At 47.5% G+C, this 14,391-nt stretch overlaps 1 protein-coding gene across 12 annotated transcripts in view; it reads left to right on the forward strand.

Moving 5' to 3' along the window:
- Positions 1-14,391, forward strand: part of TTLL11 (tubulin tyrosine ligase like 11) — a 242,673-nt gene that overhangs the window by 97,257 nt on the left and 131,025 nt on the right. For 11 of the 12 annotated variants that reach the window (XR_008290962.1, XM_027035017.2, XM_027035018.2 and 8 more), the window contains 2 exons: positions 1,504-2,079; positions 13,747-13,842. Coding sequence is in view for 11 of the 12 variants with exons in the window: in XM_027035017.2 (XP_026890818.1) it covers positions 1,504-2,079; positions 13,747-13,842 (672 nt within the window). In the remaining variant the exon portion in view is untranslated. The remainder of the gene's footprint in view (positions 1-1,503; positions 2,080-13,746; positions 13,843-14,391) is intronic. The other variant, XM_053204673.1, reaches the window with a different exon arrangement.

Consider the following 14,391-nt stretch of genomic DNA (forward strand, 5'->3'; position numbering starts at 1 on the left):
CCCAAGGAATTGGCAAAAGCTTCACTTAGAAATATAGGCTGGCCAGAGAGATAAGTACAACCCAGAGTGCAGATGTCCTGGGCTGAGCTTACACAGCAAAGGTGGAGGGCTGGGGCGAGCCCAGTGCTGGGGCCCGCCACCTCCTCGGCCCCCCCAGGCTCGGCTCTGAGTTACAGAGTTCAGAATGGAAGGCCTGCTCTGGGGTCCGGCACATCACAAGCTGCAGAGAAACCGGCTGCCCCTTTCACATCCACCCCCGCGTTTCCTCCAGCTCCCCTCCCCCAGCGCGCCATTCAGTCCACAGCTGCACAGAGGACCTGACAAGTGTCCGGGGGAATTGGGTGCATATGAATTATGCAGACCTGCAGATCCAGACTGACTGTCTGGACTGGTCAAGTGCCCTGGATAATTATGTGAATGTCCTGCTGACCTGGAGATGGGAAGACAGCAGACATTATGGATGGCAGAATCTAGTTTCAAAAAGATCTCCACAGACTGGAGGAGGATGGGCCCAGTCTACGAGATGAACTGAGTAATAGATATAAATGATGGCATGAACATTTCCCCGCACGAGCTCCCCGTTCGGTCTTAGGCTCGGCCCTTTGCACATTTTAGTTTATTTCTTTACCGCGAGCCAGTGAGGGTAGGTTTGTAGATCTCCATTTTGAAGAGGAAGAAACAGAGACATGGCAGGGTAGAGGAAGGTGCAGGTGCTGTAGAGTCCTTGATCGAGATTCCAATCCCACTTCTACCCCTCAGCTGACAAATCACTTCATCCTTAACAGTTAGGAATAGCTAGGCTTCGTGGCTGCCTTTCACGAGTCAGGTTCGGTGTGCTTAGACCTTTGCGTTCATTATCTCATTTGTTCTTCAGTGCAATCTTACTGCTATGTTACAGACTGAGGGAGTCACAGAGAACTTAAGCAACTCGCCCAAGGTCACGCAGGAAGCAGCAGGGCCATGATCGAGCCCAGGCAGTCAGATTCCAGTGCCCACACTCTTAACAACTGCTGTGCCCTCTCTGCTTCCTATGTTGTAAAAAGAGAATCCTATTCTCTGTAAGGGGTAAACTCGGTAACTAATGTGCAGTGCCTAGTGGAGTTATTTGGCACGTAATAGGCACTCATAAATGGTGTTAGCCATCCTCCTCCTTCTCCTCCTCCTCCTCGTCATCTTCCTTTTCCTCCTTACCATCATCATAGCACCATGAGTTAAATGACTTGTCTGGGGTTAGACTTCATAACTGACAAAGACCCTGGATTTGAACCTAGCTCCTGTGACTTCAGATCTGCCTGACTCTCAGTCCCCCTTCTGGAGGACAAGGCCAAGGGCAGTCCTTAGGTCACTATCTTGGTACCTAGTACAGTATTATCTCCCTGGTGCTCAGTGAATGCTCACAGAGGCAGGGCTCACTTTGTCACTCATTCACGAAACATTTGCTGAGGTCTTGCTCTGACTTGGGGGTCCAGAATATAATGCAGCCATTCTTTTTTCCCCCACCAGGTTCGAATGGTGAAAGACGGTGACCCATCCTGGAAGCCCACTTTTATTGTGAAACCTGATGGTGGTTGTCAGGGTGATGGAATCTACCTCATTAAAGACCCCAGTGACATCCGCCTGGCAGGGACCCTTCAGAGCAGGCCAGCGGTGGTCCAGGAGTACATCTGCAAACCTCTTCTTATCGACAAACTCAAGTTTGATATTCGTCTGTATGTCTTACTCAAGTCCTTAGACCCCTTAGAGATTTATATAGCCAAAGACGGACTCTCTAGATTTTGCACGGAGCCATATCAGGAGCCCAACCCCAAAAATCTGCACCACATCTTTATGCACTTAACCAACTACTCCCTGAACATCCATAGTGGTAACTTTGTCCATTCGGACAGTACTAGCACGGGCAGCAAACGAACTTTTTCTAGCATTCTTTGTAGGTTGTCTTCCAAAGGTGTTGACATCAAGAAGGTCTGGTCTGATATCATCTCCTTGGTGATTAAGACTGTCATTGCCCTGACTCCAGAGCTCAAGGTTTTCTACCAGTCGGACATCCCTGCAGGGAGGCCGGGGCCCACATGCTTCCAGGTAACCCTCGCCTGTCTCCACCTGAGTTCCCAACCTTGATGGGGCCTTTGGAGGGCTCCCAGCTTCCTGCGAGATGAGGGGTGGGGCGGCATGGCCAGAGGCCGGCAGGGGTGGGTGCTGGTGTGGTCTTTGGGGTTAAACCTGGGTCCAACTTTCTATTTGCCAGCTGTGTGACTTGAGGCAAGTTATTTCCCTTCTCTCACCTGTAAGACGAGACTACCTCCCTTAAAGGACTCTTGTAAGAATTAAATGAAATAACACACATAAAGCACAGTGCTTGCCGTTCATTTATTCATTCTCCCTTCTAGTATGTTTTACCACCTGCTTAGTAGGGGCCAGGCCCTGTTGCAGGTACTGCGGAGACAGTAAGTCAGGTCTCCACTGGCCGAGGCATAGAATTTACTAATATGAGAGACACATGGTTTACGAAGCACCTGGTATAAAGTGTCACGAGTGCTAGAGTAGAGTAAGAAATGTACTGGGCACCGTGACATTGTGGGGCCATCTAACGTCCTCTAGGTGAGAGTGAGGGTGGTCTGGGAAGGCTTCGCAGGAGGGGAAATTGGATGGAGCGGGAGATTTCTGGATTGGGCTGGGGGAGACGGTGTTCCGGGGGCAACCAGGCAATTCAAGGAACTGAAAGAGGTTCAGTGTGGTTGGCGGGTGGGGTTTGAGGCAGAGCTTGGAGGGAGATGAGGGAAGAGGAGGCCGGGCAGGTCGGTAGTAGCCAAGTCGCGGAAGGCTGAGGGGGCCCCCCAGAGGGTGGTCGCGGGGACTGGCCTGCTCAGGTTCGCACGTTACAAAGAAGAAGCCAAAGGCAGAGGGGAGAGTGGATTGGGCAAGGCTGGGAGCAGAGGCTGATGAACCGATGGCTTTCATACAAGCAAGAGGTGGTGTTCACTAGGATGAGGAAGGTCTCGGTGTGGGTGGAGAGAATAGGTCTGAGAGCCATTCTGGAAGTGGAAGGGCTGGGCTGGAGATGGGGTGGGGGGAGTGTGGTGGTGAGGGAGCAGCGGAGAGCCAACACGGACTCCCAGGAGCTCAGGCACTCGGATGGATGGATACAAACCTCAGGAAGGGGACCGGGCTTGTGTGGGGAAGGTCAGGAGTTGGACTTGACCATGCCCTTGAAGTGCCCGTGTGACATCCAAGTGGAGAGGTTGAGTGGACAGTCGGACATTTGGGCCTGGAGTTCAGGAGCGAGAGGCCGGGGCTGGGCTGGGAAGTCATCAGCATTCAGTGACTCAGGCCACGTGAGGCTGCAGGGAGGTGGGGCCTCAGAAGATCTCTGTGGGCACCACCATTCAGGCAAGGGAGAGGCGGCTCGGGTGGGGGGACCAGCAAAGGAGGTCAACAAGAAGGGGCTTGAGACATAGAAGGCATATCAGGAGGGGAAGCTCCCTAAGTGCCAAGGAAGGTGCGCCTGGAGAAGGAGCGGGCAGGGAACGGCAGCGGCGAATGCTGAGATGTCACACGGGACCAGAACTGAAAGTGCCCACTGAGCTTCGCGGTCTTCAGGGGAGTGACGGGGCAGGGGCCACGGTGTGGTGGGCTGAGCCCAGGTGGGGGCGGGGAGTGGGAGTGACAGCAGAGGGTTTTCTCAGGGCATCTGTCTGTGAAGTGGGTGGTGGGGAAGCTGGAGTCCAGGCGCTCAGAAGACACACAGGTTCCCACCACCAGATAAATCAGAATGGGGAGCAGATAGCAAGACCCTCTGGGACCCTGTCCATCTAATCTTTAGAATTACGTGTGGCAATCGACGTATAAATAGAATACACAGAACATGTGTGTAAGCTACGGAGCAGAACAACAGAATGGTCATCCCAAACGCAACCCCCCCCCCCCCGCCCCGCCCCGCCCCACCCCACCCCACCCCGTTCAAGATTGCCAACTACTGTGCTTGTCCCGATCCCATTTTCCTACCCACCCCTGGGCTCACGTTATCTGGAATTTTATGCATATCATCCCCTTGTTTTTAAAAATCCTTTTGTGATGCACGAATGTATCCCTGAACAGTATATTGTTTCATTTCGCTTGGTTTTGAGATTTATAAAAACGCTGCTATAAAGTATACAGTCTTTTTCAACATTCTCTTCCACTGCATGTTGAGGTGGGGTGTTGGGGCTGTTTCCTGTGTATTGCTGTAGATGCCAGTGTAAATGCACACTATTTGTCTGGGCTGTTCCTCATCCTCCGTCTAAGGCGGGAGAGCAGCGGGTGGTGTGGAGCAAGGAGAGGAGATGCAGTGGGGCAGCGTCTCTAACGGATGGGCTGTTAATTCAATAGCAAGAGAGGGGGCTGGTCCCCAGGTGCAGGTGCCAGAGAGGCCAAACAGAGAGCCCCTGGGGCTGGGCACTGGTCAGCAGGGTTTCCAGGCAGGCTGGTGGGACCCTTTGGAGGGCAATTCAGGCAGTGATCAGTTCCAGGAGGGGATGGCTGTCATCTGAAGATCTGTCCTTAGGCACTTGGACCTCAGGCTTTGGGTCCCAGGTGGGATGCCCAGCTCAGCCATCCGGTAGGCAGCTTAACGCATTAGAAAGGGTAAGTGGGCAGGATTTAGAGATAGGAATAGAGAAAACGCGTCTTATCCCAAGCCATGAGAAGATTGGGGGCAGGAGATAGTTGCAACGTGGAGGCATCCAGGGGTCATCCCAGGGGACCATGTGGTCACATCTGTTTGACGGTGACAGCTATTCCAGGAGTATCATGTGGGCCCAGCATGCACAGCCAAGCCACACAGCCCTGGCACAGTGAGCGTGCAGCGGGGAGGGGCCAGGGTGGTTGTTCGCTGCCTATCCTGCTGTGGACAGGACACACGGGGCAGCCATTGGGGTGGAACCAGGGGCCCACGCTGTGGGGAATTGGAGGGCAGACAGGGAGGGAGCCACTGGTTTGGACAGATCACGTCTAGCAAACGGAACCACAGGCCCCATATCTGTTTTCCATTGCTTGACCACACTAAATGCTTCCAGACCTAGGGGCCAGGGGATGAGCCCTGGGCTGGAAGTAACATTCCAAAGGAGAAGCTCTTCCTCTTTCCAGCTATGTGACCTTGGGCAAGCTTCTTCACCACCCTGGGCCGCTGTCTCCCTGTCTGAATCGCCTACACTCACCTCCCCACCTGCCTTCTTAGGGGTAGCGTGAAGTATTATAGGTGAAAAACTTCGACAAGGCATAAAGTGTTAGGTGTTTGAAATTTGGTTTACCCTGCATTTCAGATTCACAGTGATTGAGAAAAGACTATTCTTTTTCCCTTGGGGGCCTCTCTTAGTTACTTTATTCTTATCACTTGGTAAAACACTTGTTAGTTTGGGTTTCAAATACCTAAAGTGATTTGAAACCCAGAGATTTAGGGAGAAGGTATGGTTCTGCTATCGAGTTGCTGTGTGATCTTACATAAGTCACTTAACTTCTCTGTGCCTCGGTTTCCTCACCCTCCTTACAGTGCTGTTGTCCGCCCCACACGAGATAAAGAGTACAAAGGACTTTGCAAACTATAATGTGCTGTGCAGGTATAATAAATTATTTCTTTGTCGTGAAGCCCCCTTTGCCTGTAGCCTGGGCCCGGCCCACACTGCAGCATTCCAGGACATAGACTCTAGCCAACCACATTACATTTATCTTAAACATGTGATTGTGCCCCCTTTCCAATCATAGCCACAATAACTACTTGGGAAACTGTGGTGGCCCGGAGCAGCTGCTGGCACAGCTCAGGCTGTGGGCAGGTTTCCTGTAATCTGTTGCCTAGGGAACGTGGCAACCCTGTCATTCCAGCCCGGCCCCCGTCATCCCCCAGCCACACTGCTACCCACCCCCCCCTCCGCCGCCACAACACATCCCCATGTCAGTCTTCTTGGGGGCAGCAGTGTGACTCTGGCTTCAGCAGTAAGGTCCATCTGGGGGTAGATGATTCATGTGGCAGAAAAACACATGCAGAGGAAAGGTTTTCCGCTCAGCTTTCAAAAACATTCTTTCCCAATCCTGTTGCTTGGTCTGTATCTTCCTTTAGCTCTGTGTCTAATTCTCTCCTCGGCTCATGATCCTTTCCCTTAGATGTCTGCAGGAGACACCTTTCCTAAATGCTAACGTGTTTCTCTTTCTTCTCTGTCCTCTTGACCTCCAGCTCGCCTTCAGCCCCAGGCACCCCATAGGAAGGAGATAAGAAGCAGCCTTAAGGCCACATGAGGGCTTGGGGTTTGCTCTCAGACGCCCTGGGTTTGAGCTAATAGCGGCTCCTTTTTCCAGCCACTCTAGCTGGTGAGCTTGCAAGTTAACCTTTCTTTGCCGTAAATGCTGTAAGAGGGCCTGTCACAGAGAAAGGAGTAATTAACTTTGCCTGGCCCAATCAGGGAGGGCTTCCCAGAGGAGGAGCCGTTTTAGCTGGAGCTTAAGCATGGAGAAGAATTTGCCAAGCAGAAAGGGGCAAGGGACCCCATAGTGACCTGCTTTCCCTTCCACCTCACTGGCCGCTGCTTCTGTGCCCCTCCTCTGGACCTTCAGTGTTGGGGATTCCCAGGACTCAGTGCCTGGAAAGTTCTTTTATGTACAACCACTCTCTAAATACCTCACTTAGCCCCGTGGCTTTAGGTACCAGCTATGTGCTGTTGACTCCTGAATTTTTATCTCCAGTCTTGACCTCTCCTGAGCTCCAGGCTGGTATATCCAGCTGCCCCCTTTCATTTTTTTCACCCAGACATCTAGTGGGACTTTCACATCCAACATGTCCAAAATCAAACTCTTGAATTCCCTCCCAAACCTCGTCTCCCATTGTTTTCCTATTTCGGTAAATGTACGACGTCCGATCAGTTCCACAAACGGAAAACCTGAACCATCCTGCTTTCTTCTTTTCCTCTCCTCTCTAGATCTAATACACAAGCAACGCTTGCAGATAGATCCTAAATGTAACCACGTCTGACCAGCTCCACTGCTGCCATCCCAGTCCAGGCAGGGGTCACCTTGCACTTGTACCACCTCCGTAGCCTCCTAATTGATGTCCTGTTTCCCACCCTTGCTGCTTATGGCCTATTTTTCTCACCGTAGCCAGAGTGATTCTTTCAGAACATGCCAGATCAAATTATTTCCCTTGTGCAAACTCTCCAACGGCTTTCTCGTTGCACTTGAAAGTCCTGGCTCCTTACCATGGCCTACAAGATGTGACATGACCTGTCCCTTGTCTTTCTATCTGACCTCATCGCCTACCACTGTCCCTCTTGCTCACCCCTTGCTGTTGTTCAAAAGTGACCTTTGCTCTTGCTGCTCCCTCTGCCTGGAATGCTCTTCCTTAGCTCTTCAAATGACTTACCCACTTACTTCATTCAGTCCCTATTCATGCATCCCCTCTTGAGGCTTTTGCTTCTGGTCATGATGGAACAACAAATCTGGACTTAACGGCCTTTTGAAAATGACTAGAAAGCTGGACAATGTCCATGAAATAAGTGGTTTCAGATTTTGGACAACAGACATCTCAGCACTGTGATCCCTGAGGAAGTGGGGGATGGAACTGAGGTGAGTCCTACGGTTGCCACAACTTCCTGTCTGGGAGCAATCTCCTGGATATGGATGCGGGGAGGAGCCTGAACCAAGCCCTGTGACCTCAATGAGCTGAAGAGTTGGAGATCAAAGTTGGGGAAGGCTGAGGTATCTGGAATTCTGTGGACAGAATTCTGAAAAGGAGGGAGCTGAGCAGGGAATGGGCTCCAGAACCTGCAGAGACCCCTGTGTTGTTACTGAGTGCTAGGCCACCATGTGTGGAGTGTGGGTCAGTCAAGCTGGGCAAAGAGTGACCGGTGAACTGATAAGCGAAACAACTTCCGGTGCCCACACAGAGCAGGGAGAGATGTTTATACTCCAAGTAGCCAGTGTGGCTCATCCTTGGTGGTCATCAGGAGCATTCAGTGGAGGTTCCGGAGAAGTTATGCCTTAATGGACTGACTCTTACCTGGAATGAAAGTTGCTCTAGACCTACCCTAGTGAAGTTTAAACAATAGGCCTTGGGGGCACCTGAGTGGCTCAGTTGGTTAAACATCTACTCTTAATTTCGGCCTAGGTCGTGATCTCACGGTTCATGGATTCAAATCCTGCAACGGGCTCCATGCTGACAGCATGGACCCTGCTTGGGATTTTCTCTCTCCCTTTCTCTCTGCCCTCCACCTCCCCCTCAAAATAAATAAATACACATAAAAAATAGGCCTTGGAGGTATCAAACTAATCTGCAAATAACTGCCAAAAAAGCCTAGCACTTTTTAAAAAACAAAACCTAGACACTCAGCATTGTAATGTTCACAGTGTCCAGCATCCATTCCCATCCAGCATTCAGCATCCAGGCATTCCACAGAGCAGGTAAGGCAATCCATACCAAGGGAGGAAACCAATACAAACAGACCCAGAGTTACCAGCAATGATGAAACTAGTAGGGGAAGGATGTTACAACAGCTGTTATAACTATGCACGACATTTTAAAGGGAAATATGAGCTTAATGAAGAAGAAAGATGGAAGCTATTAAAAAGAACCACATGAACTTTCAGCAGAGAAAGATACAAAATATGAAATGAAAAATTCACTGAATGAGATTAGCAGATTAGACACTGCAGAAGAAATGGATCAGTGAACTTGAAGACACAGCAATAGAATAGAGAAAATGACAGGAAAAATAAGTGAACAGACCCTCACTTATCTCTGGTACAATATCAACATGTGTATAATTGGAGCTCCCCGAGCAGAAGAGACAAAGAAGATGCAGGAAGACTTTTTTTTTTTTTTTTTGGAGAAATAGCCCCAGATTTCCAAATTTGAGAAAAAACTGGAAATCTGCAATCCAAGAAGCTCAAGAAACTCCAAGGAGGACACACACACACACACACACACACACACACACAAACACATCAAAGCTTAACAGAATCAAATTGTGGAAAACCAGTGATAAAAAAAAAAAAATCTTATGTTCAGAGGAACAAAGAATAACCAAAAAGTTATTCTGATCAGAAACTGTGGAAGCCAGAAGACGATGGGATGACAAGACCTTCCCTAGTTATCCTTCTAAACCACCAACCCTCCCCTCCACCTACCATATCACACTCATTTGTCTTGTTCACTGGTTTATCCTCAGGGCCTAGAATAGTACTGAGTCTTTAGTAGGTGCTCAGTAAATATTTCATCAGTAAAGTTGTCTTCCAGGCAGAAGAGTATAAAGGAGAAAGCAGTAAAGCATCCTAGAACTACTAATAGTTCAGCACAATTACAGCCCAAGATGTGCAGGGGGGGAGGGAGAGGAAATAAGGCTGGAATGTGAGACAGATGTCAGGTCATAGAGGAATTTGTAGGACATGCCGTGGACCTAGGCCTTCCTTCTGCAGGCAGGGATTTTAGGCAGAGGAATGCTAATACTCTGTTTGCATTTTAGAAAAATTACTCTGGCAGCCCCTTGTGCCAGGTGAACTAGATGTGTGAGATCGAAAGCAGGGAAATGAATGGGAAAGCTATTAAATTAGTCCAGGTGAGAGCTGGTGCAGACCTGATCTAGGCCAGGAGCGGTGAGGATGGGCCAGCTCTGGAAAGCTCTTCAGGAGGCAGAATGTACACGAGTTGGGGAGCAGCTAGATGTAAAAGATGAAGGAGAAAGTTTTAACTTGTGTAATTGGGTGGATAAGGAATACAGGAGGCAAAGTCGATTTTAGAGAAAGGTGCTGTATTAATGATCAATTGGCTGTGTAATAAATTACTCCCAAAGTAATAGTTTAGCGGCTTAAACTCACAAACATTTATTATCATTCAGTGTGTGTGGATCGGGAATCTAGGCTTCGGGGACTCCCTCTGGTTCAGTCTCCTACAAGGCTGCAATGACTATAGTCACCTCAAGGCCTGACTGGGGAAGAAGCCTGGGGGTAGGCCTCAGCACCCCCTGGCTGTTGGCTGGAGACATTAGTTCCTTGTCACCTGTGCCTCCAGGAGGGCAGTCCACAACGTAGCAGCCAGCTTCCCTCAGAGTGTGTGAGCAAGAGAATAAGAGAAGGCCTTCCAAGATGGAAGCCCTGGTCTTCTTATGATATGATATTGAAAGTGACATCCCATCATTTCTGCCCTATGCTGTTTTTTAGAAATAAGTCACTAGGTGCAGCTCACACTCAAAGGAAAGGGATTACACAAGGGCATGATTGCCACGAGGTGGGGGTCATTGAGACCATTTTAGAGGCTAGTGAGTTTGGATAGTAATACTGAGTTTGGATATGTTGAATTTGAGGACTCTGGGACCTCCCAGTTGGGACTACTCTGGATACAGATGGGTGTGTAGTTCTAGGGTTCAAGAGAGAATCCCCCCTCATTGGAACATAGCTTGGACCTTGGCATGAGTTTACAAGTAACGGTGCAGGATCCTTTTCTTCCCAGGTTGTTTTGGAAGCTTCTAAAAGGGCTGAAAGACAGATAACTTTGAATCCCCAGGGTACCCCTCGAGTAGGAGGTGTGCAACACATAATTGCTTGCATCAGGGCAGAGTATCATGTGACTGAAAAGTCCTCTCTCTCCTTTTGACAATTCTTGCTCTGCCACCAAACTGGAGGGAGGTTTTCTCCTTTCTAAGCTGCTTTTATGATCTGCATAAAGTGGCTGTTAGACTAAATTCGTAGTTTAAAAAATATATATATGTGTGTATATATATATATATACATATATATATGTATATATATATGTACATATATATATATGTATATATGGATCTCCAGAGAAGAAAGCTTTATATATATATGCATATTATATATATTATACATTATATTTTATACACACACACACACACACATATATGTATATATATAAAGCTTTCTTCTCTGGGGATCCAGTATATGAGATAGGTAAAAGTGGCTTTGATCTAGCCTCCCCAGTGCTTCCCCAGAAAAGAACCCCATTTTGAAAAACACTGGACCAAATTCCTGATTTTTTTCCAGCTCTATTCCAGAATTTTATGACAAGATCAACTCTAAGCTCCTCCCAGTTCCGTTATTCTGTTTATTGAGATCCACTGGTGCTACATATTTCATTGAACTTTTGAAAAGAAAATCAATATTTCCTTGAATTCATGAAAAAAATATAATAATGACCTTTATTAAATACTTACTATGTTTCAGGCACTGTGCAAAATATTTTACATTGCATTATCTTTATTTGGTCTTGGCTCCCCACTATTTATTGGATTGTAAGCTCCATGGGGTCAGGGACCTCGTCTAGTCCACTGCTATATTTCTAGAAGGTAGAATAGTTCCTGGGATATAGGAAAGCACTCAATAAATATTTTTTTGAATTAATGAACTAAGGTAAGTACTATTCTTATTCCCATTTTACAGATGAAGAAACTGGGGCTTAGAGTTGCTAAGTAACTTGACCATAGTTATGCACATTAAAGGCAGAGCTAGGATTTGAAATGAGCTCTTCTGGACTCGAAAGCCACATAATGCCATTTCTTGTTGGTGGGATCAGTAGGAAACTGCAAAGGGAGCTGTCACATATTGAGTACCTCCCACATGATGAGCCTAGTCATAGGTGCTTTTTGCTTCCGTCATCAGCTACTCTGCAAGGTAGCTGTCATCAGCTCTCATTTTTCATGAGGTATATGAAGCTCAGAGAGGCTATGCACTGCACCTAGAGTTGTCTAGCTAGTGCGAGAAACAGAGGTAGGATTGGAGCCAAGTATTTCTGACTCCAAAGCATTTCTGTACAAGACCCTACATATTCAACGACATGCACCCAAGTTTAGGTTCTAGAAAATACCATGCCATTGGTGGGTGCAGATCAGTATGGCTGTTGAGGTTTTGCCTTCTCCAGCTTTCCTATAGCTTTATTTTCAGGAAACCACTGTTCATTGAACTGAAAGAGCCCACCAAGCTGAGAAAGAGCGAGTCCAAGCTTCTAAGATGTAGCAGAAAGCAGCTGATGACTAAGGATGATAAATGCAGGCACCACAGCCCGCTGTTCTCTGTAGCCTCATCAACACCACATGCCCCAGCCCCAGTCTGCAGTTAGACTGATGATGTCACCAGAGTCTTCTAAAGGCCTCATCACTCATAGCCACTTGCCATATATTATTAAGTGGATCTATAATGCATGTAACATTTTCTACTGAATTTCCATTCCTTTCTTTTCATGACCAGGGAAAGAAAAATAGAGCAAGGGTGACTTTTTCCAACTTCTCATCCTCATTGCCCTTCACTGAAGAATAACCTCATCCTGAATTACCCCCAAAAATGGTCATTCGGGCTCTGATTTCATCAATAAGAATGAGGCTACAGTTGGATAATTACCGTCTGACTAATGCACATTCTATATAGACAAGTAAATGGGTTTCCCTTCATCTTTTCTGCTTGATCCACAGAGGAGGGGATACAGCTGTATCTTTTTCTTTTTCTCTCCTTTATTCTCCACTTTATTTTTTGAAACTTTGGGACTGTGTCAATTATGTCAGAAGCTTTCTACCTTATCACCACCTAGAGAGATAAGGAGAGTCCTCCCGAGAATCTGACGTCCTTGTGGTTTGAGTCTGAATCTAATTAGAACCAGTGATTTTGAGGATCCGGAGATGTTATTGCAGGTGAAGGGTTGTTTCAGGCAGAGGGAAAGATGCACAGGGTAGCTTACCCCATCCTAGGGCTTGTGAGGAACTGGAGGAAGCCAAAGACGAAGCCTCACCTAAAGCAGCACGCTGGATGGAAGGGAGGGTGTCAAGGACACATGGTGTTGGGGTTAGCCTTGGGTGTGGGTCTGTGCAGTGACACAGCACTCCGTGCTCAGAAGGGCTCCGTGCTTGGTTTAATGCTCTGCTGCCACCATCATGAAATTGTCAGTACTTTTTGAACAAGTCTCCCCCTCCCCACCGTGTTTTCATCCTGCACTGGATCCCACAAATTCTGGAGCCAGCCTTCTGTGGGTATGAAATCCAACTCTGTCACTTACTCGCTAGGCGAGCTTGGGGAAATCCATTGGCCTTTGTGAGACTCAGTTTCTGCTTTTGGAAAATGGAGAGCAGGATCCTTCCTTCAAACACACCATCATGAGGACTAAACGAGATTATGAATAATTGATGAATCGTGGAGTAATTGGTGCCTAATAAATATTCCCTTTCCTTAGCTAAGGAGCGTCTTTCAAAATCACTGGGGTGGGGAGCAGGGGCATTGTTTTTCAAAACTAGTTTGCCTGGGTTCTACTCTGAAAGATTCTGACTTGTAGGTGTGAGCTGGGGGATATGTGGTGGTTTTGAAAGGGCTCCTTAAGTGATACTGATGGACATCTGAGGTTATGAAAGGTAGCCTTGGGTTTTCAGAGATCTAGCTAAGAAGCAGCTTAATAGAGGAGAGCAGATGGAGAGGGAGAAATTGATGGGCACTACTGATCCTCAACATAATAAAAAACCTGTTAAGGAAGAAAGAGGTCACCGATATTGCTGAAATGCACCAGAAGAACTCATCCCATCATCAAGGTTCCTGTGAAATTTTCTGCTGTCCATTTAGCCTGACAAGAACACCCAGGGGCAGAGGGGCCATGGACAAGAGAAGCCAGGGTCAAGGCTCAGGTTGGGGGCCAAGTTTGAACTTATTGTCACCTTAATGACCCTAACACCATACTTGATTCCTGAAAAGAAATTGTAGCTAGAGGGAGTAATCTTGAATTATGTGTATCCTACCCAGATTCTAGGCTTTGACATCCTTCTGATGAAAAATCTGAAGCCTATTCTCCTGGAAGTAAATGCAAATCCCAGCATGAGAATCGAACATGAGCAAGAAGTAAGTATTTAGAACGCCTCGTTGAATATATTGCCATACAACTGCACGTGCCCTCTCATGCTGTTCACTCGGCTAAACAAGGTTCAGCATTCTCAGATTTGCACAGTGAACTTCTGTTCCAGTCTAAATAGTTTCAGTTTTGTGGAGCTCTGAACAGAGTCTATAAATATAAGACCTCTCCGACCCCTGGTAACTTCTCAGCATGCCATTCTTCCAATTTTTAAGGTCTGCAGACATAGAGGCAGCTGAACCTTTCCATCAGTTTTGACGTGAACTAATTAGTTAGCCTCAGGAGATGAACTAATTGAAATTCTAGGAATATGATTTAGCCATGTCGACATACTCGAATCACTAACATAAATAGCACATTCAACAGTGGTTAGTGCATAAAAAAAGACTGGAAGGAAACACACCAAATACTAATATTGTGTTTTGGGGGGAGTATGTGGATTTCTTTTATTTTCTTAACCCCTTCTATATTTCCAAGTTTTCTACAGCGAGCATGTATGATTTTGATAACTAGAAACACATAGTGCTCCTTATGTATGT

This window comes from Acinonyx jubatus, chromosome D4 (assembly GCF_027475565.1).
Source record: "Acinonyx jubatus isolate Ajub_Pintada_27869175 chromosome D4, VMU_Ajub_asm_v1.0, whole genome shotgun sequence".
Classification (NCBI taxonomy): domain Eukaryota; kingdom Metazoa; phylum Chordata; class Mammalia; order Carnivora; family Felidae; genus Acinonyx; species Acinonyx jubatus.